This window comes from Pogona vitticeps, chromosome 2 (assembly GCF_051106095.1).
Source record: "Pogona vitticeps strain Pit_001003342236 chromosome 2, PviZW2.1, whole genome shotgun sequence".
NCBI classification, from domain to species: domain Eukaryota; kingdom Metazoa; phylum Chordata; class Lepidosauria; order Squamata; family Agamidae; genus Pogona; species Pogona vitticeps.
Genome location: NC_135784.1, coordinates 234,551,386 through 234,576,902, shown reverse-complemented (window position 1 = coordinate 234,576,902; position 25,517 = coordinate 234,551,386). Strand labels below are relative to the sequence as shown.

General features: G+C 39.8%; 1 protein-coding gene and 1 long non-coding RNA gene across 6 annotated transcripts in view; one reads left to right on the top strand and one right to left on the bottom strand.

Moving 5' to 3' along the window:
• Positions 1 to 308: 308 nt before the first annotated feature.
• LOC110081713 (cytochrome P450 1A1) overlaps positions 309 to 25,517 on the bottom strand; it is a 39,444-nt gene continuing 14,235 nt past the window's right edge. The window contains exons 1-9 of one of the 5 annotated variants that reach the window (XM_072992224.2): positions 25,383 to 25,481; positions 21,981 to 22,054; positions 12,589 to 12,788; positions 10,350 to 11,179; positions 7,376 to 7,499; positions 6,236 to 6,325; positions 6,015 to 6,135; positions 4,790 to 4,876; positions 309 to 3,821 (exon numbers count right to left, since the gene is read on the bottom strand). In XM_072992224.2, the coding sequence (XP_072848325.2) occupies positions 3,539 to 3,821; positions 4,790 to 4,876; positions 6,015 to 6,135; positions 6,236 to 6,325; positions 7,376 to 7,499; positions 10,350 to 11,171 (1,527 nt within the window). In that variant the 5' untranslated portion in view covers positions 11,172 to 11,179; positions 12,589 to 12,788; positions 21,981 to 22,054; positions 25,383 to 25,481 and the 3' untranslated portion in view covers positions 309 to 3,538. Of the gene's footprint in view, positions 3,822 to 4,789; positions 4,877 to 6,014; positions 6,136 to 6,235; positions 6,326 to 7,375; positions 7,500 to 10,349; positions 11,180 to 12,588; positions 12,798 to 14,746; positions 15,229 to 16,616; positions 17,253 to 21,980; positions 22,055 to 25,382; positions 25,482 to 25,517 lie in introns of those variants that run through there. The other 4 variants (XM_072992222.2, XM_020798647.3, XM_020798649.3 and 1 more) reach the window with 4 other exon arrangements.
• On the top strand, positions 12,257 to 15,279 carry LOC144586602 (uncharacterized). The gene is made up of 2 exons (XR_013541519.1): positions 12,257 to 12,397; positions 15,079 to 15,279. It is a non-coding gene; the product is annotated as an uncharacterized LOC144586602 (long non-coding RNA).

The window sequence follows — 25,517 nt, the reverse complement described above, 5'->3', positions numbered from 1 at the left end:
AACGATGTTTCCTATGGTGATTTTCGCTTAAGGACGGCAATCCGTTCCAATTGGAACGGATTAACTGGTTTTCAATGCATTCCTATGGGAAATGGTGTTTCGCAGAACGATGGTTTCACACAGCGATGAATTTTTTGGAACCAATTAACATCGTTGTGCGAGGCACCACTGTAACTAGGTACAAATCAAATCAGAGAGGTTACAAATTGGTTCCAGGTCAATCAGTTACTATTTATAAGACAAATAATTCTGACTGAACTGGAGGAAATGGCATTTTGTAATTGCCTATTAAAAGCAAACATGATGACTTCTTTTTTAAAAAATTATTTTTATTTTAACTACAACATAAACATAAAATACATAAACCAAAATACAAATTAACTGTGTTCCCCACCACCATAGATGGGACCTCTTGCAATAATCCTCTTCTTCCTCCATCTATATTCTTCTTCTTCTTTTATTGTCCTCTTCTCCAGAACTGCATTAATTCTTGTTTTGGAGCTTTCCCTTTTCCTCTTGTTAAAACATATTCCAAAAATCTGCCCCATGTATCATAAAAATTCTTTTTTATCTCTCCTTTCTTAACCTTTAAGTTACAAGTTAACTTATCATTTATAGCATTATTCCATATTTCATTATACCATTCTTCCATTCAAAATTCAGACTTTGATTTCCATTGCCTAGCTATTGTTAACCTAGCTGCAGTTAATAAATTGGTAATAAATTCTTTAGTCATCTGCTCTGATTTGGATTCCTGCATTGAACCAGGGGTTGGAATTGACGCCTTAGAGGCCCTTTCCAATTCCATTATTCTATGATTCTGTGCTGCTTTGAGGTTATATTTGCAAAAGGAAGCAGGCAGTGGATGTGGTGAATAAGTGGCACATTTTGTCTTGCAGATTACGGGAACTCATTCTACCAGTGCAAGGATGATAAGGCAGAAAAGGCCAGCATATAAAATTCCTTTTAAACTAGAGGTAGTAAAATATGCTAAAGAACATGGAAACAGAGCAGCAGAGAGACATTTTGGGCCTCCTCCATCTGAAAAAATGATTAGAGAGTGGAGGAAACAGGAAGATCAGCTGCAAAAAGCTGATAAAAGTAAGCACACTTTCCGTGGACATGCTGCAAGGTGGCCAGAGTTGGAGGTGGACATGAAAGAATGGATCATACATCAGCGGAATAATGGCTTCTCTGTATCGACAAAAATGATCATATTTGAAGCAAAATGCATTTCTATAGAGAAAGGCATTCAGGATTTTACAGGATCACCATCATGGTGCTACAGATTTATGAGGCGATGTGGTCTTACTATGCGGACCAAAACTAGAATTGCACAAAAAATGCCAGAAGAATATGAATCTAAAATTCTATCCTTTCATAAATTTGTTATTGATGCTAGGAAGAAAAATGGCTTTGAAATAGGCCAGATTGGGAATATGGATGAAGTCCCGCTAACCTTTGATGTGCCATCTAATAGGACTGTAGATCTGAAGGGTGCCAAAACCATCAGTGTGAAAACTTCAGGGCATGAGAAGACCCATTACACAACTGTGTTATCCTGCTGTGCCGATGGCACCAAATTGCCACCCATGTTGATTTTCAAAAGGAAAACATTTCCAAAAGAAGTGATTCTGCAAGGAGTTGTACATGTACATGAGAAAGGATGGATGGATGAAAATGGAATGAGAATATGGGTTGAAAAGGTCTGGTCCAAATGTCCTGGAGGACTTCTGAAAAAACCTGCCTTATTAGTGCTTGACCATTTTAGAGCACATATTAGCGAACCAATTAAAAAGTGTTTCAAAGAAGTGAAGACTCATCTAGCTGTAATTCCCGAAGGTCTTACCAGCCAGTTGCAACCTCTTGATGTTTCCATCAACAAGCCATTTAAGGTCTTAATGAGAGAAGAGTGGAACAAATGGATGACTGCTGGTAATCATGATCTGACACCTACTGGATGAATGAAGAGGCCTACCATCACTCAAGTTTGTGAATGGGTAAAAACATCATGGGACTCAGTGAAGGAGGAGATTATTGTACAGTCATTCAAAAAATGTGGCATTAGCAATGCCTTAGATGGAACTGAGGATGATATGTTAATATGAAGACAGCGAAGAAAGTGTGAGCAAATGAGCTTCCTAAATTCTGACTCTAGTGATGATGAGTTCTTGGGGTTTCCAGAAAACCAGAGTACACAAAGCTTTAAGTCTCTCCATTTATTAATGACAGTGGTAATGGTTCTTAATGCCACTGTTGACTGCTGTTCACTTTACATGGTTCAAATGTTATTCTTTTATAGTTTATTAAATATTTTATTAAACTATTTGGTTCAGAATATTTTTTTTCCAGTTTTCCTCCTCTAAAAATTAGGTGCGTCTTAAGTTCAGGAGCGTCTTATGGAGCGAAAAATACGGTATTTATGTATTTTATTTATTGGATTTTTACCCCACCCCTCTAGACAATGTCTACACGGGGCGGCTTACAATTAAAACATGGCATTATATACATATATAAAATCATAAAAAATTTAAGTTATTTACAATTATAACTACAATTTGAGTAGTTATAATTGAGTAGTTATACCAGATGTTTAACATTGTCTTTAAAAATGGGTTATTAATTTCACTTATTTTATAATTCTTAATCATGCCAAATAGATATTTTTCAATATCTACCTGTAATTCTGATGATTCCATTTTCCACCAAATTAACCTTTCTGGGTTATATATAATTCCCCCAATAAACTTTTACTAAATCTATACCTAAATACTTAACTGATTTACATATCTTAAAATCATATTTATCACCAAACCTTTCTTTTTCTAATTTATTATGATTAAACAACATTATTTCAGATTTTTGTCAATTTACGCGTAGTCCAGTTATTTTTCCAAATGAACTTTAATTCTATCTATACTTTCCAATGGGTTTTTCACTGTCAATAAGGAATCATCAGCAAATAACTTAATCTTTATTTTATTATTTTCACCCATACCTTCAATTAAATCATCATTCCTTATTACATTTGCTAGGATTTCAATAATCAAACAAAACAGAACTGGAGAAAGAGGGCAACCTTGTCTGGTGCCTCGGCTTAGAGCTATCTGCTCTGTCATCCCATCATTAACAATTACTGCAGAAGTATTCTCCAAATATAATTGATCTATTATCACCCTAAATTTCTTTCCCAAACCCCAACCCTTTAAAAGAACCTTTAATGTTGGCCATTCTACACAATCAAATGCCTTAAAAATATCTAATGATAAAATATCTGCCTTTGATTTATCTTTTTCTATATTATATATAATATTCAAAACCTTCCTACTTAAATTTTCCATTTGTCTTCCCTTTAAAAACCCATTTTGATCCTCTTTAATATATTTTGTAATAAACTCTTCTTAAGGGTATTTTCTACAAGAATCCCACAAGGATCCTGGATTGATTTACATTACATCATCTTGCCCAATCCCAAGAATCTCTGAATCCTTCAGAATCGCTGAAGGAAAGCTGTTCCCTCATTATATGATCCTCCAGCTCAAGTGCGCAGTGATACTTGAATTCGGTATGGTTTGGGTAACATTGTGAGCCCATAAATTGGAGTGAAATCTAGATGATCTTCAGGAGGTTTCTCCACTCTAAGCTGTTGCAAGATGGTGGTGAGAATAATAAAAATCTCATTGCGAGCAACTTCCTCCCCCAGACATTTTCGTATTCCCATTCCAAATATCAAAACCTTCTCAGCCATGCTTTTGTTGAGCTTTCCATTTTCATCCAGAAATCTCTCTGGTTTAAACACGTAAGGGTTTACCCACAAATTTCTGTAACAAAAGAGAACGAAAAGAAGCCCTGTTTTAAAAGGTTTTGAGTTTATTATTCATTGAAGAATGTCTGTAGCCAAAAGAACCCTTCTGCTCATTCTCATGTTTTTTTTCAATAGTGTACTTCACCTAGGTTGGTGACACTTGCTTAATGAAGGAATAGCTCCTGCAGATTTTTTTTAAAAGAATTCAAAGAATCCCACTTTCTATTGGAAAACGTTTTTCTCATGGCTGCTGGAATGAGTTTCAAATGAGATAAAAGTTCTAAAGCCAACATAGTGCAGGTCTCAAACTGTCCTGAACACAAAAGGCCATTGTACCTCTCCCAGAGTCACTGCAACGTTTTCTAACTCTTCCTTCCTGTATCCAGTCCATCACATAGACAGGCACTTCACTTATTATGGAGAAGTGTTCCCTCTCACAAACCCTCCTTTGGCTTGACTGTCCCTTCCCTGCAGGGTGAGGGTGGGTGGGGGAGAATGTTGGTGAGTTTCGGTGCTATACACTTGAACATCACTGCACGCTCAGGTGCACTGGGGGTAGGAAATGTACATCTTATGAGATGGTCCAAAGCATTTCCTTCCTTCTTTCTTCCCTTTAAAGCAAAGCCTAAAGTAGAACAACCATATTCCCCAACCCAGAAATGCACTGCATTGGGAACTGAATTCTTTTGAGGACATTTTGGCTAGACTGCAAAGTGTGTGACAGCCAAGCCACCTCTTGGGATGGCAAGCAGTTCTCCTTCTCCTCCCTTTTCAGTGGTTTGACCTTCAGGTAGAATTTTGGCCTCCAGAAGAGACCAATCAGCTGGGTCATACACTTCACCTCCACGTGAGCTTCAGTATAACATAACACAACTGTGGCATCAAGTATATAGCAGGTTTCTGAGAAGGCAGGGAGACAGGGAATCTTGACTATTATTATAGCCACTTGAATAGCTCTTTAAGCAAAGTTCCTCTAGTACTTACTCATCGTGATTTACTTGGTACATATTAATGAAGATACAAGTGTTCTGTGGAATATAGTACCCGTTGAGAACGGCATCCTTTGTGGCACTGAAAAACATCATTTTAGTTCAGTCAATTTAGTGGTGACTGGGGATCTGTATAACGGCTTTATATCCTCCCATTTGGTAAACAGACCATGCAAAAAACAAACAAAAAAACAAACAGAAAAACCCCTGAACAAATGTCAAAGGACACCCTAAAATTTGTTTTAAAATGGACATTAAAATGGAAGTCTTCCAAGCTGAAAGGCTCATCCTGCCTTATTGTCTAAAAAGCTCACAGGTTTTTTAAAACCTTTACATGCACATTTGAATTTATGTAATGCACTTCAAATCTTTCCTGTTATAATTCCTTTTTTCCTGTACCATCACCACTCAGGATGCGACTAGATGGCCAAATTATCTCAGCCTCGATCGGACTAGAAATTACGTTAAATAGTTGCTTTGCGGTGTGCTGTGTTATGTGGGTAGATCCCAGAATCCAAATGCAAAGTTTGAGCATTTCTGTGGCTGCAAAATACACTGTATTTGGCCCCTCCTCCCTGTAAATAGAAATTTTAAAAAATAATCATAACAAAAAAGATCCCCCCTTGTCCTCTCCTCCATTAAGAGTTGGAGAAAGCTTGCACATTTTAATTTTTTCCCCTAAATGGCATTAGGGCTACTTTGTAAGTTCCTTTAAAACAGCAACAGCAACAATAACAACAAACACACCTTTGTACACTCTCTCCCCCTCCATGAGGGAGCAGGAGGAAGCTTTCCTACCTGTATCAAAATAATTAAAATAATTAAAAAAACTTTAGCCCCAATAGGAAACCAAAATTGTCCAGATAGGCGTGGATCAGGGATGAGTTGGTTCAGAACAGCCTACATGTCATACAGTTGCTAGAAAAGGGAACAAACCAGCCCATCTCCAAATCAGACCAAATTGACTGATTGGTCAGTCAGATTACATTCAAAGAATCCTGGGATGGTGAAACACAGTATTAGTTTCTGCATGGAAATATAAGTCTTTCACACAACCCAGCAACCACTGCAGAGCCTGCTGTTTCTCTACTGGTACAAATGGCACGAAAGAAGCAATCTCCACCGGTTACAGGTTGTATCCTCCTGATTCAAAATACTAAAGAGGGCTAACTAGCAGAGTTTAGGTATACTTAAAATAAAGTCATTCCCCACTTTCTTACCAGTGAGGAATGGTGAATGGTATAAAGGAGCTGTGCCTGAAGACTTCATTGATAAAAGCTTCTGTATAATGCAGTTCCTTTCGATCCTCAAATCTGGGTGGTTTTAGTCCAATTTTTTCTCCTAGAGGAATACAGAATGTGGTTAACGCAACATGCTTTGCAAATAACCGCATCAACCTTCTTTCAATTCTTTAAAAAAATAATTTCATGAACAACGTTACCAATTTCTTCTTGAATTTTTGTTTGAACCTCTGGTTTGCTCATCAAATACAGAAATACCCATTGCAAACATGTTGACACAGTCCCAAAACCTGCCAAAATACATGGAGCATTAGGATACTTAATGACTAAAAGATCCACACACACAGTTAGGGCATTTCTAACATGCAGAAATCAGAGCTACCAATTATGTTCTATGAACAAGAGACGTTTATCTCTTTATGACTGTTATTCCTGCACTAGGGATGGAATCACATTTATCAGCCAGTCCTGCAGTTCAGCTCCTGGGCTTTACAGTGTTTTTCATGTTGAAAGTTAACATAAATTCTACCAAGCTGTGCCTCAGTGATGAACAATTCCAGTGACATATTCTTCATCCCCAAATTTCCATATTTATTAGTTATGTTTATATTGGGCTCTTCCTTCAATAAGTGCAGGGCAGATTCCATGACTCTTCCTCACAACACCCTGTAAAATACAAACAAGCCAAGAACGAGACTGGCTCAAGGTCACATTGAAGTTTGTGACTCAATGGAGACTAAATGTAGAATCTCCCAAGTCCTAGTCTAATGCTCTAACCACTACAGTGGTGCCTCGCATAGCGAGGTTAATCTGTTCCGGATTAACCTTCGCTATAGAGAAACATCGCTGAACAGGGCAGGAAAAGCCACTGGAACGCATTAAACATTGTTCAATGCAATCGGTTCCTTTACTCACCGTTCAGCGATGTTCCCGGATGGCCGGCAGCCATTTTCGCGCCCTCCCCTCACTTAACGAGGGCGTGAAAACGCCACGCGCAGCCATTTCGGGCCATTTCAGGGCTTCCGGCGGCCATTTTGGCCACCAAACAGCTGATCGTCGGGGCTTCGTTTTGTGAATTTCGCCCTATCTAAAAGTCGTTGAGCGATCACATTAGCAATCCCAAAAAAGGGATCGCTATGCGATTTCGTCGTTGTACGGTGCACTCGTTAAGTGAGGCACCACTGTACTTCACACTGGACACGCAAGCAGCTGGAAGGTACTGGAGAAGAAGCAATGTGTATCAATCATGCTTCTTTTTAATTGCAATTCTGGAATAAGCAACTGTAACTTAAGGAACATGATAATAGCTTCCAATAGCAGTAGAAATACTTCACACTTACCAGCTCCAAAGATGTCGTTCACAGTAATCACTATTTTCTCATTAGATAAGGCTGTGGTTTCCCCATTTGCTCTATTTTCATTGCTAACACTAATCAGGGCATCTGTGATGTCTCTGAAGTGATTCTAAAGGAAACAAAGAAACCCCTTGATGTTATTTTCATCTGACCATTTCTAATGTTACACGCTTGGTAACCAGCAACTGCTTCAATTCTACATCGAGATGTACAGAATTGATTGTATTCCTTTTTTCGACCTAGTCAAGTGCAAGTCTTTGGAATGCATAGAGAGAATTTTTTTTGGGGGGGGGAATGGGACACATTAGTGATGAAAAATGTTAAGAGCAGTGATACGGTCCCTGGACAATAATCCTATGGTCTACGAGTTGTTGGGATGAAAATGACACCAAAACAACACTTTACACAATCAATAAAGTCTACAAAGGACAGCAGTGGTGGAACCATCAATTGGTGCGACCTGGGAGATTCATGCTTGTAGAATTATCCTTTCAAAGATGACTTCCACTTCCTTCACCATCAGTCCTCTTCCTGCTCTCTCCCTAGGAAGCAGTTTAACTGGGTTCTCAGAGAGAGAGAGAGAGAGAGAGAGAGAAATCTATTTTAGAGGAAGGTCCTTTAACAAAGATTATCCTTTATATTCTTCCTGAGTCAAACACTTTGTAGCTTAACTGGACCTTGCAACAGGATCTTGCTTCTAAACTGAAGCTTTATGGGCCGGATCCAGCTTTTCCTCTCCTCAAAGAATCAACCCTGTCCTCCGGATAGAGATGAAAAATTTCCAAACAATTTCCATATTTTTTCCCAGAAAACAAGGAAAGAAACATAGGTTTTTCCCAGAAAAAAATGGAAATGATCAGAAAGTTTACGTCTCTAAAGAACACCAGAATTCATATAATAAGAAAACATAAAATGAAAACACTTCTAAGCTTATTGTTTTTCCAGAAAAGAAAAAGAAATTTTACATCTCTGCCTCCAAAGTACATTTGCAAGGGCAACAGGATCAAGTGACTAAGATTACTTTCCTCAATTCCATGGAAGAAATTACCCCAGTGAGTCAGAATACTCACACTCATAAACAGAAGGATCTCACCCATCAATGAAACATGCTGGATCCAATCCAGTTCCTTGAGAGTAAGATATTGATGCAGGCAGCACCACATGGTTGCTGCAGGAAATGCTGGCTTGAAACTTGAAAGCAAAATCTATGGGTCAGATATATCAGCTATAAGGTTTTCCTCCCTTCCCTTGAAGATCACATAATCTTAAAACCTGATCCACAACACTCCAAATATCCAGCTCCTCTTGAAAAAAAAAAATCTCCCCACACACATTCATTTGAAATTTTGCATGGCTGAATGTACCAGAAGATGCAACTATGACTCAACAATTTATTCTCTCAAGAAATACAACAGTTATTGGATATTCTGCATTTCTTTGTTTCTTTATTTAATTCATATCCCACTCTTTGTCCAACACAGGGACCAAAGGCAGTTCACAAAACGATAAAACATGTGCAAGAAAAGAATCAGTTATGATATTAAAATGGAAATGCACATATATTAATGTGAGAAGACTGTTAACTACAAGCACTTTACACTACTCATAGAGCGTAAAAAAATACAGCATCCCCCATTGAAAACGCCTTTCTTTTCATTCTACTCATTTGTCAAAGGCCAACCTGAAAAGACAGGTCTCTGTCTGCAGTAGAAAGGCAGAAGGGTGGGAACTACCTTCATCTCACATGGAAGGGAGTTTCAGAGCATGCACAACCTTACCAATGTCCTCACCAGATATGCCTGTGAGGACGTCAAGACCAACAGAAGGATCACTCCATTAAAACTTTTAAAAGCTCATATCTTTCTGAACACATTCAAAGACAGTCCCACATAGAGAATGCTCCAGTAATTTCAACTAGAGCACGTGTCACCTTAGTCACACCAGACACCTCCATGGCCAGGTAGAGCTGGTGCGGTAGCTTCATCTGTGGAAACATATTCTCTGTCCCAGTAAAATTTGGACATTCAAGCTTCGTGCTGAATCCAAGAATACTGAAACTGTGAACCTGAACCTTCATGTGGAATGCAATTTCATTCCACCCAGGTTGAATTCCCATCCCGATTTTTCTTTTGACTGACCAACAGTGCTTGTGTCTCATCTGGATTAAGTTTGAATCCCCTTGCCTTCATGCAATCCATCACAAACATTAGACACTGGTTTAGAATCCAAAGCTTTCTTGGAGTTAGTACAGACAGAACTATCATACCGCTGGCATCAAAATTCTACAGACCCCCACAACCTTCCTCAGTAGTTTCATGTATGTGCTAAATGTGGGCAAAAGAACTGAACTCAGCGGGACCCCAAAGACCAATATCAAGCAGGAGTCTCCAGCACCATCTTCCAAGCTTGCTCTTTGAGATAGGATTGAAGACCTGCCAAAACAGTGCATCCAAGTCCTAACCCCACAGAGTCAACCTAGCAGGATACCAAAGTCAATGCTATTAGAAACCACCAAGAGGTCCAGCTGACTCAATATTACTTGCACCCCCAGAACAGCTCCCAAAATAGGTAATCCGTCCAGGTAAACAAAATCGCCTCCATCCCACATGCAAGCCTAAAGACTGACTGAAATGGATCTAGATAATCTCTTCCATTCAGGAACTCCTGGAACAGAGAGGTTACCACTGAATTAACTTGTCCTAAAACAGAACGTTAGGAACTGGCCAATAATCATCCAATATGGCGGGATTCAGAAGGGATATTTTTAAGCAAAGGTCTTGGCACCTTTTTAAGTCATGGTGGAACCTGCCTCCTGCCTCCCTGGCCACAGCTCCCAACTGACAGCAGACCTGAGCATTCACAGCTAAGAGTTGATCAGAACCCCACAGTGGTTCTATTGACATCATACCACCTGCACGAACCCTTCACAAGTTTTCAATTTCCTCTGTCAAAAGCTTACCTCATCATATGTGACAAAATGGTCTTTCACACGATGTTCAACAAAGTCATTGAATTTTCCATAAAACTCACGAGCAGCTTTTGCAGCTGGGAGGGGAAGGTAGCGAAGGCATGGTATGAAATCCGCTGGATTGAAGACTCCTGAGGCTTTCACAAAATCGTCATTGAATTTTAGCACACTCAGAAATTCCTCGTCATGATGGTTGTACCTCTTGCCAAAACAAAGAGCACAAACCACATTGGCAACACTACAGGTAGTCACAGCAGTAGGGTCAAAGCCACCCTTCTTTGAGAGCTCCACAAAGATTTTTACCAATTCTGAAGCTTCGGCACAAACATGCTCTTCAAGAAGACAAGAGCAAGTGGAAGACATGGCTTCGGATTTTGCAAAGGATCTTAAAGCTTTGTTGGCAATCTTCTTCTGAAGCTTCCAGCTCTCTCCGTATTTCACAGAAAATGACAAACTCTCTCCGTTGGCAAAAAAGGAAAAAGTGTGCATATCAGGACGGCCACCAAAACTCTCTCCGTCTCTCAGCAGCACCTGTTTCACAGCATCCTGGCCATTCACCACCACAACGGGGACCATGCCCAGCTTTATCTGAAAAATGTCTCCATATTTCTTCCTGAGCTGGTCAAAGTAAACATATGGATACTCTCCAAGCTGGAGAAGATTTCCCAAAATTGGCCATGACCAAGGTCCTGGAGGGCGTGGTTGCTTGTTCTTCATTAACGCTTGTACAAAAATTAAAATAAATGCCACCGTAAAGAAGGCGATGGTGACCTCTGAAAAAGATAGCACCTCAGTGGCAAAACTCATTTTCATAAAAGGCACTGCAAAATAAAATAAAATCAGGAATTTAAAAAAAAATGCGTGAGCATATGAGACCGAAAAACAGAAAACCTTAGTAGTTTCACTTCTTTCCATAAATTAAAGAATCCTAATATGTTATTTCAGGCTTTATTTCTCTGCTTGTGCCTCTGAAACTCAGACTGTTTGTAACAAAACTTGCCTTCCTCTGAAAAATAATTCCTGGAATATATTTTGGCTTCACTCCCACTTTTGAATCTCCCTCCCTTCCTCTCTCTTTCATACATAAACACCCACACAAACACAATGCAAAAAGCCTTTCATTAAAGAACAAGCAAGAGTTGTAACCATTTAAGGTTTCATATGGAGAAAATGTCTCATTCTTTTAAAAATATTAGCAATGGAAAAGACAGAAATACTTTTGGCCATTTTTATATACAATTCTTACATCAGTTTGTTTTTCTGTTTGAATTTTATACATCTGAATTTCTCCATTGGTCAGGATATATATTCCTCTTTAAAATTTATCTCTTCACTTCCACTGTAAAATACTGATCTTAATAAGAAGGAATTCAAGGAGGAAAAATTATTTTATTTTCTGGTTGAAGAAGTTTGAGTTGTAAAATACTCTGGGGTGTAGTCTCCCTCAAAGACTATATGCTGTCTTATTTTATTGTCTGGTTGGAGATGTTTGTATTTTGTAGATATCTCAATTCTTATGAACTACGTATTTATATTTATATGGTTTTACTGAAACTAACACTCTAACCCAGGAATGCAGAGAGTGAAAGTTGAACACGTTTTCCCTGCTAGTGCCTCTTGACTGTTTACAACAAAAGTTTCCTTCCTCTGAAAAAGAATTCCAGGAACATATTTTGGCTTTTAAATCTCTCTCCCTCAAGCTTCTGTACATCTGCAAAGATGGGCTACAGCTGCTTCTTTGTGAAGGAAAAGCATTTTGCTCAGATTCCCACGTAGGGTAGACCACAATGTAAATTTAAAAATTGGATTTTTTTTTACAATGTAAATTTAAAAAAAATTAAATTGTGATTTACAATAAATCAAATTGATTTTTAAAAAATCATTGTTCTTTATGCGCCCTGTTCCCAGCAGATTTTTGTTTCCAGATGGAGGCGCTGCTACCAATAAAAAGCCATTGTGCAGCAATACTCCTTCAAACCTTTTCTATGAGGAGGGAAAGAAATGGAAGGCGCTGTGGAGAACAAGAGAGAATAAAAAATGTAAGATGCCATTATGTGGACTCGCATAGATGACCATGAATGAGGCAGGATCACTGCACAATAAAGACCTTATATGGAAATTTTTCCCAGATCTGCACATATGCATAAGCACACAATATGTGCATAACTGAAATCAAGTCATTTACTAAGTGCCTTGATTCTAAATTGAAGCACAACTAGCTGAACCTTACCTGGATTATTGCTTCTTGAAACTCTTCCTCCTTCTCAGCCACACTAGATGCTGTTCCAAGTCCTCTATTCAGAGCACGTTACCACAGTCTCTTGAGATTGAAGGATGCCCAATCTAACCTAACCCTCCTCTCATTGGGGGTTATACATCTTCACAGAGGAGGAATAGGAAGGTAGTATGCTCCATAGGTTCTTTTAACACCTGCCTCATCTGAGATGAAAAAGAGAAAACAATGAACTGGAAACATCTGATGAAATTCATTGAGTGGTACTCTCAGACAAAACTTGCCCCATGGGGTCAGAGAATGACAAGTACCTATTAGACCTTCAGCCTCCCAGTAAATCATCAGTCGCTACTTAATGACATTTAGACACTGATTGCCAGAGACTGCTTTAATTTAATGGCACATGTAAAACAGTTATAATCATTGACACACTCCAGCTTTCTGTGTTATGAAAATATTGTAATTATACATCAATGCAAAACACAGTCTTTGATTGGTGCTATATAACAGATACAAGTTTTAAGCAAAAAACTACCAGTTACAAATATTGGTGTAACAATTATGCGGTTCCTAATATCGACATTTCTTGCAGCTCTAATGATGTTATTTCAGAGATCTGCAGCTGATTATAACATTTTATAAAATTCCACAGCATTGTTCTCAATGCCCCAATTATTTTGAGGATCTCTGAAATATGTTTCATCCACAAGTTATTTCTATTGCCAGGTCTCTGTATTTTTGTTAATTTTTTTCAATTCTTTATCTTCAGCTCTGGCATCCCCTGGAATTGTAACGCCAATTATTCAGATACAGTATTTCTTCAGTCTATTGTACTTTTATGTCTAATGTATTATGCCCAATAGAGTTTGTCCATCTGAATCATAAAGTCTCACAAGACCTCAACTTAGATGTTGTCTGATACCTTATTTACCTGATGTTCCCACAGATTCTTAGATGCTGGCAGATTATATTTTCTACATAATGATCAGTGTACTGTACTAATTTTACAACCCTATTGTGTCTAGTTTTGTAGTCTGTCTGCACAAACTTTGAGCATTCATAGATGAGGTGTGACATAGTTTCATCTTTTTCTTGGCAGATTCGACCTTTGCTGTTTAGACTAATTCATTGAATTTTAGCTTTAATGACATTTGTTTGGAGGGCTTATTCTTATGCAGCAAAGATCAAGCCTTCAGTTTTAGCGAAGCCCGTTAAATTATTATCATGTTTTCCATTACAATTTCTCAAATATTTTCTATGCAGTAGTTTATTTTTCCCACTTTTTAATTTATCTTCAAATTGTTGTTTCTTACATTCAATTTTTGTTTCTGTTGTTTTCCATTTTCATCACCATAACCACAATAATAATAGTAGTAGTATCAAGAAATTGCACACAGTACTATAAGCAGTTGTAGATCTCAGAAATCACACCATCAGAGCTACAAAAAACGGCAGTATTAGGGACAACATACATACTCTGGCAATATTTAACAAATACTTACATTTTTCGTTAAAAGTTGTATCTGTTACAGTACAGTATATAATACCAATCAATGTTTTTATGTTGACTGTGCCTGGTGTTTAATAATAATAATAATAATAATAATAATAATAATAATAATAATAACTACTACTACTACTACTACTACTACTACTACTACTACTACTACTACTACTACTATTCCATTCTACTTTTTAAAAAGGAGGAACACAAAATAATTAATTGGCTGAAACCCGTCAGGATTCTTGTTCTCAGTAAGGAACAGATTTCTCTGTACAAAATATGTATGTGGGTTTGACAAATTCTGCAGTTTCTTGGATGCTGTCTTGTTTTCTTTTTCCAGAAGAAATACCAATCAGCACAGAATTCTTAAAATTCCTACACAAAATTGCATGTTTCTACATATGACTTTCTTTGAAGGGCATTGGGTTGTGCAGATTTTGGAAGCTTCTTGCACAAAAAAAAAGAGGTGAAAAAAGAAAAGTATATTGAAAACCAGACCAGGGGCTAGTTTTCAAGAGGAGCCACGTAATCTTGCTAGTGTTGGGGGAAGTCTCAGCAAAATGTCTTTGCGTGGTGTATCCCCCGGCTGTGGAGAAAGCAGGGTTTGAAAGGATCCCAAGGAAATGACAGGCAAACTCCAGGCTCACTTACGAGGAGACAAGCTGGTTGAGTAACTTGCTCAGGCACCCAAAAGCTGGAACAGACAGTGTGGCTCACAAGTCAGTGCAAGAAGTCTGAACCCCCACTGAATGAAGCAAACCATCTTTATACATTTTTGATGTGTACACTAATAAGTTGCAGCTGGGTAATACATTATGTACTTTGTTATACTTTGAACAGCAATACAGCATATGAACTACTCCTTATCCAATGTCTCACCATGATAAGCTCAGGTATGCACAGCTGAGATATAAACAAGCTCATTAGCAGCATTTGATAAGCACAACCGGCTTATCTCCGTCTCCCTTAATTTCTCAAAACAGGAGCTTGACCGTCCTTTGCTCTATCTCAGAACCATGAGAACACGAAGCAATTTTGCTTAACCAAACAAAATGGAAGATGGCAGATCAAAATGGAAGACAGGCTAAACACCCAAAACATGGTGAGACATTGAAAATTTCCAACTATGGGGAATTTTTCAAGAATTCTTCACATCTCTAGAATAAAAGACATTTTTCCACATTTTGAAATGTTACCTCTCCTTTCATTAGGGCCCCGTGATGGATGAGCAAGGCATATCTGTAACTGAAACATATACTTCTCCTTGATAAGAAAGGAGAATTGTGAACTTTTTCTATCTGCACAAAGCCCAGACAGGTGGCAAAAAAGTACTAAAGTGATTTGTCTCCTGTTTCAACTTGCAGCACTCTGTTCAGAAATGAAGCAAAGAAACTCTGCCCACAGAGACATTTTTGTGTATCATTATTACTTTCACACATACACACACACTTCACAAATATAGGTATCTGGTGTAGTGGAATAGACTAGAACCCAGGAAACCTGGCTTTGATTCCACAGTTCTGCCTTGGAAACTTGGAGGGGGGGGGCTAGAACTGGTAAAACCATTGCTAAAATATCTCACTTAACTTGAAAATCCTATTGTAACAACTGTGTGCCCTCAAATAATTCTGAGGTAGGGCAACCCTTTTCAGGATGTTCTAGGTAGAGACTGCCTTATTATTCCCTTCTTCTGGGGGTGCCTTGGCTCTTCTCTCCTGAGGCACACTGGGGAATTGAACTCCCAGCCTCTGGCTCCCTAGCCAGAGAACCCTAACTCACCCATTTGGGTTTTCACTATACAATCAATCAGTTCCAACTTGATGGTGCACACCCAGCAGCACATTTCACATATTCATGCTTTAAGCTAAGATCTGTAGGGTTATTACAAAATAAATCAGGCTGGGATTTACGGAACATGCGTACCTTCAATTACTAGAATTATTTATAGAACTGTTCCCTAACTGTTCATCTAGCTGAATAATCTATAAACTGCAGAGCCTTTCAATAGAGAACGGGAAGGAGGGCGTCTTTCGCAAAGAAAGCACATCAAGGTATGAGGTGGGCAAAAGTGCCAGGAAATCTGAAGGTCAGCACAGATTTGTAACTGCAAAAGGTTCGGCAATCGCAGCAAGGCCAGCCGCGCCCCGCCTCCCGTCGCCACCCTAAAATCAGAACTTGGAAAAGTTAGCGATTCTGGACTACAACTCCCAGAATCCACCACCTGACACGGCCAGCTTTCCTAAGGATTGTTTTGGCGACACTTCTGAAGCGAAGGAAGGACCGGGCACGCAGAACCAGCGCAACCCCAAAGAGCCTACAAACTGCGCCCGCGCCTTTTCCGGTTGCCTCCGGGTGACGAGTCTCCCCGCGAAACAGGCAGGGCGCCAGCGGGAAACATGCGGCGGGGAGGGGGGGGCACCGCCTGGGCGCCATCCCGCCCTAAAGGCAGGCGGCGGCCCCCTCGCCTTCCCGTGTAACCGACGAGCGTTGTGGCAAAGCAGCGCTTCCTGGCACGGCTCACCTGTCCTCAGGTGCGGGCACTGCAGGGTCGTCGCTGGGCGGCTTTCTTTCCGCTTCGAGCTCCTCTCGGCTCTTTGGGGGCGCGCGTGTGGGCGGGAATCTCTCCCCCCCCCTCCGACCGCTCGCTGTCGTTTTCGTGCGAGAAGGACGTCGAAGCACTGCCTATTCAGACGACCTTCCCTCCCGCGGGCTGAGCGCGTCGCGCCCCATTGGTTGCCCGCGGAAGCTCCGTGGGGAATTCAGGGTGACGCGGAGGTGGAAGGGCTCCCTGGCGCAGAAGAGGGCGAGAGGCGGGCGGGAGCGCAGCCTGGCACCGGCCCTTGCACACTGAAGGATAGATGATTGCGAGTGATAATGATAGCAGCTAGTAAATACATGAAAGGAAGCATGTTGATTTTTGCCCGTGAAAGTAGATTCATGATTGTGTGGAAAATACTGCACTGTTACTCTTCAGTGATAGGTTTGATAACCAAGATCTTTATGCATTCCTCTAAACCAGAGGTGGGCAACTTTGAAGGGTTCAGTGGCCACTTTTCCAGCCGTAGGACTCACTGGGAAATAAAACATGAAAAAATCAAAACTGTTGCATAAAGTCCACTTTCGGTTTTATTTTTGTGGCTTGGGGTGGCACTTAATCCTCATTTTGTTATAAAACCACTGCTTCTGGTGGATTCCAAATTGGGGTTTTCTTGCACAGTTGTTTTTTTTTTTTTTTTTTTTTTTTTTTTGGTGAGGGGAATCTTGGGGGTGCAAAAAGAGCCTTGCACATCACCAGTGGGCTATATTTTGGCCATCCCTGGTCTAAACTTTGATACATTCGATTTTACAGTTTCTGTCCCATTTGAAGCACCCAAACAAAATAGGGGAAAAATAGGGAGATGATGGTGTCATGCGCCATTATGTCGCCTTCAACGTATGGTGACCCTATGAAAGAGCTGACTCCAAAATGTATTGTTCTCAACAGCCCTACTCAGCTCTTGTAAACTCAAGCCTGGAGTATGAAGGTGGATAACTTAAATTGCTCGCTGGACCTTGTCATATCCAGAAGTCTTGGCAAAATCTATTTTTTTTATTGGATCTGCTCAGAGGGAACTGACCTCAAAATCCTGTGCATATTTGCCTAAGACAAATATGCACAGGTTAAGTTCAGTTAATCAAACATGAAGTACATCCACTGAAATAAATTGTACATAAGTGAGTCATGACCATCTGAAGTCCCATTGATTTCAATGGAACTATTCTAAGCATAGTAGTCTTTGAATTCAATGGTGTATGTGTTGTAATAATGATAATACAGTTGTCCATCATCAAGACCATTCCAATTCACTGTGACGCTTCTCGGGTGGTTATAAAATATTCAACCTTCTAGCAGGTTGTCTGAGACCACGTAGCTTTCCCAAAACCAGGCAGGCTGGCTCTGTCCCAGAGGGAAAGACAAAGTGAAAGCTATTTGCCAGCAAAGTTTGAACCGTACTTTTCCTGGATCACAGCTCCTTTACAGGCTTTACACAAGGTTGGGTGACATGAGGCTTTACAAACCTTTTGTGAGATAAATATGGATGATGGGTATGCAGAAAGAATCATTTGTAAAATAAGTAATCCTGAGACTTTCTTGCCTAAGCAAGGACTTGGTTTTCCTACAATCTAGTCTACTACTCTGGTTACTATCCCATAGTAACTTCTTTCCTCATATGATTAATAACAGTGGTGAGATGGGCTATAAGATAATCATGGATAATGGAGTTGGAAGGGGCCTATAAGACCATCAAGTCCAACCCTCTGTTTTTAACTTGGAATTCAAATTAAAGTATACAGTATCTGACAGATGGCTGTATAAGTTTTTCTTAAACAAAACAAAAATGAAAAATAAAGAAGACAAAAAATGTTCTGGCAACTTAAAGACTAACTGCTGTATTTTAATGTGAGCTTTTGTGGATAAGTCCGCTTCTTCAGATTTGTCCACAAAAGCTCACATTAAAATAAAACAGTCTTTAATAAGCAAATTTATTTTATTTATTTATTTATTTATTTATTTAATTTATATGCCGCCCACTCTACCCAAAAGTCTCTGGGCGGCTTACAACAATTAAAATTCAATGCAATAAAATAAAATGATTAAAATACAATTAAAATACAATTAAAATACAATTAAAATTGCCATCATTAAGACCCACAGTTAATGTTATTTCAATTAAAAGCCTTCTGGAACAGGAAGGTTTTGACCTGGCACCGAAATATCATCAGTGTCGGCGCCAGGCGAATTTCAGTTGGGAGGGCGTTCCATAGTCTGGGGGCAGCTGCCGAGAAGGCCCTTTGTCTACAAGCCATCCCTCTTACCTCCTTGAGGGATGGCTCTTTCAAAAGGGCCCCCTGGCTAGATCTTAACAGCCGGGTAGGCTCATATGGAAGGAGGCGGTCCTTCAAGTATCCAGGGCCCAAGCCGTTTAGGGCTTTATATGTCAAAACAAGCACTTTGAATTGGGCCCGGACAGCAACTGGTAACCAGTGTAAATTATACAGAATCGGCTTGATGTGCTCTCTGGCGGCCCCACCACTCACCAGCCGCGCAGCTCGATTCTGAACCAGTTGCAGTCGCCGGACCGTCTTCAAAGGCAGCCCCACGTAGAGCGCATTGCAATAATCAATACGAGATGTTACCAGTGCATGTGTAACTGTCATGAGACTCCACTCGTCCAGGTAGGGCCGTAGCTGGTATAATTTCCGCAGCTGAAGGAAGGCGCCCCTGGCCACCGAGTCCACCTGAGCTTCCAAAGTTAGACTGGGGTCCAGGAGCACCCCCAGGCTGCGGACCCTGTCCCTTAGGGGGAGTGTAACCCCATTCAGGACAGGGAAGTGGCCCTCCAACCTGCCCGGCGAAGCACCCACTAACAGCACTTCCGTCTTGTCTGGATTGAGTTTCAATTTATTAACCCTCATCCAGTCCATTATCAGGTCCAGACACGAGTTCAGCACAGAAACCGCCTCACCTGGATTGGTGGAAAACGAGAGGTAATTGAGAAGTGATAAAATAACCATCTTCAGAAATGTTTATCGGAACTGGCAGAAACCCAATTTGAGAATTGCAAATTGTATTCTTTAGACTGAATGCTAGGCTAAATACACTTACTTACTTACTTACTTACTTACTTACTTACTTACTTACTTACTTACTTACTTACTTACTTACTTACTTACTTACTCACTCCCACCAAGGCCTACCCGTATCACACAAGCGAGTCAGGAGGTGAGGCTGAGGAGCTTGACGCCGAGGGAAGCCTGGAAGGGAAAAACAAGAAACCGGGCTTTCTCGGCGGTAGCTCCTTGCCTCTGGAACAATCTGCCTCTGGAGATTTGTGCAGCCCCCACGCTGGGTATCTTTAAAAACCAATTTCAAAACATGGATGTAAATGCAAGCCTTCCCTCCACTTAATATTTGATTTTCTTTTCTCTATTTTTTATTATTTTCTTTTTCCATCTTGAGGAATTTGTTAGTTAATGTAATAATTTTTTGTGTTATATCTATATGTTGTTTTATGTATGCATTTGGAAGCCGCCTAGAAAGCGGGAGATATATATATACCCCGCTTATCTAGACACAAGTGGAGAAGGAAATATTAATCACAGTATTTGTTGTTGTTGTTTAGTCCTGTCAAACTCTTTGTGACCCCATGGACCAGAGCACGCCAGGCCCTCCTGTCTTCCACTGCCTCTTGGAGTTGGGTCAAATTCATGTTGATAGCTTTGGTGACACTGTCCAACCATCTTGTTCTCTGTCGTCCCCTTCCCTTCTTGCCTTCACACTTTCCCAACATCACGGTCTTTTCCAGAGAGTCTTATCTCTCATGAGATGGCCAAAGTATTCAGGATCTGTCCTTCCAGTTAGCACTCAGGGTTGATTTCCTTCAAAATGGATAGGTTTGTTCTCCTTGCAGTCCAGGGGACTCTCAAGAGTCTCTCCTAGCACTATAGTTCAAAAGCATGAATTCTTCAGTGGTCAGCCTTCTTTATGGCCCAGCTCTCACTTCCATACATCGCTACTGGAAAAACCATAGCTTTGACTATGAAAGCATTACAGTATAGAAAACTATGGAACTCCATAGAACTGAAGCCAATAACTGTTGGACTATATTTACAAAATTTGTTAATGTTGTAATTTTAATTTAATATGGGAGGACATTGTCTCAAAATATAGTATTACAACGTTTAATTACTATTCCATCAGATGTGATGCCACTCTGATGGCAGAAAGTGAGGAGGAATTAAAGCACCTCTTAATGAGGGTGAAAGAGGAGAGCCCAAAAAATGGTCTGAAGCTCAACATCAAAAAACTAAGATCATGGCCACTGGTCCCATCACCTCCTGGCAAATAGAAGGGGAAGATATGGAGGCAGTGACAGATTTTACTTTCTTGGGCTCCATGATCACTGCAGATGGTGACAGCAGCCACAAAATTAAGAGACACTTGCTTTTTGGGAGGAAAGCAATGACAAACCTAGACAGCAACTTAAAAAGCAGAGACATCACCTTGCTGACAAAGGTCCGCATAGTCAAAGCTATGGTTTTTCTAGTCGCGATGTATGGAAGTGAGAGCTAGACTATAAAGAAGGCTGACTGCTGAAGAATTGATGCTTTTGAACTATGGTGCTGGGGGAGACTCTTGAGAGTCCCCTGGACTGCAGGGAGAAAAAAAAACTATCATTTCTGAAGGAAATCAATCCTGAGTGCTCACTGGAAGGACAGATCCTGAAGCAGAGGCTCCAATACTTTGGCCATCTCATGAGAAGATTCCCTGGAAAAGACCCTGATGTTGGGAAAGTGTGAAGGCAAGAGAAGGAGACGACAGAGGACAAGATGGTTGGACAGTGTCATCGAAGCTACCAACATGAATTTGACCCAACTCCGGGAGACAATGGAAGACAGGAGGGCCTGACATGCTCTGGTCCATGGGGTCACAAAGAGTTGGACATGACTTAACGACTAAGCAACAAAAGTAACATATGGTTTGGCCCTGGGATTCCATCCTGAGCATTGTGTGACTTCTTTCCCAGTTTACAAAGGTAGCAATAGCTACCACAGTTTCCTTCGCCAGCTACTATTTTTTCCCCATTCCCAAGCCTTACCTGCTGTTATTTTCACACAAAGTACCTCTATTAATGCTATTTCTTCACAGCATGGCAGACTAATAAGTTGACTTAAATGATAGTCATTAACTTTCCAGTTTAAAACTAGTGATCAGTGAAGGCCCTTTCTTCTCCTGATTTTTGCCTGGTTCTGATGCATAACACTAGATTAGGCGTTATAATATGTACCATTAGAATACTGAGCTGCAGTATTCCAGATGCAATGGGCATGAACAAATACTTACAATTAAGCTGTTACATGTTTTTGCTCAGGTGATGGGAAGGGTTGTGTGCCATGTCTTCCCCGTTCCATCAGATACTGTGGAACAAGAAGGAAAAACAAGTTAACGATGTATTGTTGAAAGTCAAACTCTGAGGTGGAAAAAAATGTTTGTAGCCATAGTTAAAAACAACAAGTCTATTGATGGAAGACACCCCCATCCCTTTCTTTCTTTAGTGATCTGAAAGAAGTGTAGGGACTATTTAAATGTTTTGTTTGTTCCCCAAAAATACAGCCAGGATTTTAAAAATACATTGAATAACGTACCCATGTTTTAAAAAAGCATTTTAAGATTCTTAAATATGTCTGGGTATGTATGGGGCAAGATCTAACACAGTTCTTCTATGGGCCAATCAAGTTTTCTCAGTAAAATTGAGATGGAAAGGAATCCCTGCAGTACCCCTGCTCCCCCAATACAACCTCAAAAGCTGCTCCAGAGCTGTCAAAAAACCATAGAAGAGGAAGAATATTCAACAAAATTTAATGTGAGCAAAAGCACAATTGTAAGAGCATCTGAGCAGTGGCTTTTCCCCTTCCTGCTGACTCACTTGTGCACTTGATTTGTAATACAAGAAATAAATATATCACTCCCTTTTTAAAAAAAATCTTTGTTTTCAAAATGTTTGAGCTTTATTTGAGCTTTCTTTCTTTTCAAAATGAGATATATGTGCCATGTATGCAAAATATTTTTTGTGAATTTCCACCAGGAGGTGCAAGTGATGTTTTATTTGGCCTGTATTTATAATTGTATCTAGTTTGCTCTCTTGTATTTTCTCACTTTTAAAAGCTAGTCCCAGAACGGTCTTGATTCACCCCATTTCTGTAGGTAAACAGTGCTGCTCTTGAAGACTCTTGTTGTATGATCTGCAGGAAATCAGTTTGAATTTTCCCGGGTATCAGAGAAGGAAATTTCTGTAATTTTGTCTCCATTAACCACTGCAGCTAGTGATCCCTTCCCCTCTTTTCTTTATTCCATTATCGGTCCTTCCCTTCTGCTGCTTTTGACTAGTTTAGTGAATTGTTCATTTTCTACTGGCAAATTTCCAAGTTCATTTAAGCATGCCTTTGTTCATTCCCTGTTGAAAAAAACTTCCCTCGATCCTTCTGTTTGTGCTATCAACCTGTTTCTCTCCTTCCTTTTCTATTATAGAGAGGGTAGCTCTTTCTCAGTTGACTCCTTATTTAGCCTGTCATAATGCCATTGATCCATTTCAATCTTGATTTCGGGCTGGACATTCAACTGAGACCTTACTCTCTCAAGTTTTGAATGTTATGTTGTTGTCCAAGACTCAACATCATTCATCGGTGTTGGTGCTGCTTGATTTGTCAGCAGCATTCGACACACTTGACCATCAAATACTTTTGATAAGGTTGGCTTCTTTGGGAATCCCTGGAAGTGCTAGCTTGGGTACTTAAACCTCTCAACCTTTTCCTGTCCCACAAGATTCAGTGTTGGGCCCAATTCTTGCCGTAATTTCTGAACAGGGCTTTCACTATCATATCTATGTGGATGATACTCAAGTAAGTATACCAGTCTTACTCAGAGCTTAATGATAATGTCTGGACTTCTTTGATGGGTTGTTTGTCAAATATTTAGTTGGGGATGTCCTCTCACCATTTGAAATTGAATATGGACAAGACTGAAATTCTGGTCTTTTACCCAGACCATCTTGCTAGCCCTTTGACTGTTTCCTCTCTTTCTTTCCAGGGCTGCTCGGCTACCCCTGTCTCAGAGATTAGGGAGCTTGGTGTTTTAGTGGATGAGCGGCTGTCGTTTTGTTCATTTGTGAATGCAACAGCCAAGACGTGTAATTTCCATTTGGCTAATATTTGCTGTATTTGTCGCTTCCTGACTCCCGAGACTACAAAACTTCTTGTTCATGCCCTGGTGGTTTCACGTCTGGATTATTGAAATAGCCTATTAGCTGGTCTCTCTTCTTCTGCAGTTTGTCCTCTCATCTTGGTGCAGAATAGTATGGTACAAGTAGTTCTAAACTTGCCGCACTACTCTCACATTTCTCAGCACTGCAGGGCATTGCTCTGGTTACCTATCAGATCAAGAACATATTATAAGGTACTTGTTCAGACATTTAAAGCATCACATTTCTCTTGCCCTAGCTATTTAGCAGAAGTTGTGGGGTGGCATATTCCTTGTAGGAGGACTCATTCTGCGGATTCTGGCCTCTTACTATTCCCTCTGACCAAGGTGGCTAATTCCAGACTTAGAACATTTTCTCATCTGGCTCCAAAATTATGGAATTCCCTTCCACAATACCTTTGTGTGGATCTAAAGCTGGACAAATTCAAATGAGACCTAAAAACCTACTTGTTTAACCTGGAACCATAGGGGTTGACCATGGAAATAGGCAATTTTTGGGGATAGAATTACTGTACCTCAATTATTATATTGCCACTATAGTTATTTTGATTGTTGCTATTGTCTTTTGGAATGATAATTGTTTACTATATGTTTTTGTCATTGTAATTATGTTATGCTTGTATTTTAACTGTTTTTGACTATTGGAATGCGCTGTGGTGTAGAGTGCAATATAAATTATTATTATCATTCTCATTATTCTCATCGTTATCATTATCGTTATCAACTTATTTGTCTGTAGGGTAGAAATGATTTAAATTATTTAGGTAAACATGAATTTTTTATTATTTGGACAAAAAATTATTCTTGAAACATTTAATTGTGATTTAAATTGATTTTTCAGAAATGTTTTTATCTGCCCTGCTTGGCTGATCTTCCTTATCCATAGTTTGTTGGCTTCATTTTTTCCCTTGTTCCTTCTCACTTTGCTATATATATATTTCCTTCACTATACAAAGCCACAGAGTCTGTAATGTATCCATTTTCAAGAGTTTTTGCAAACATGATTTTTTTTCCTGAATAAAAATAATGCGTATACAAGGGAGAATACAGTATATATAACTTTGTGTGGCGTGCAGTGAATGTTTATTTTGAAATGAGTTACCAAAATAGCAAAGTAAACTCATGTGCAAAGTATGGGGGGGGGATAACTTTTTGGTGTGGACTACAGAACCCACAATCTCCTGGCCAACATAGCCACTGACCACATTAGTTGGAGGAATCTGGGGTCTATCATCCGTTTCCATTCTGAATTTCCAACTCATTTGCAAGAAATTCCTGGATAATTCAAGGGAACATGCAAGGGGGAGCATTTACTTTGTTGTTATTTAGTTGTTGCATCCTGTCTTTCCACCAAATGGCACTCAAGGCTGCTTGTATAACAATCGTATGAACATATAAAATACAATAAAAGAACAGCAATATGTAAAGTAGTAAGCACAAAAACATGAACAGCAAGAAAATAAATAAAAACAACCCATTAAAACATACCCAATTTCACTGCTTCTGACACATCTCAAATCCATCTCTCTCTCTTTGCCAAATGGCAGTTTATGCAGGAAGGATTGTGCAGCAACAACTGCCATATCCTTTGAGATAAATAAATAAAACAGGGAAGCTTTGCCA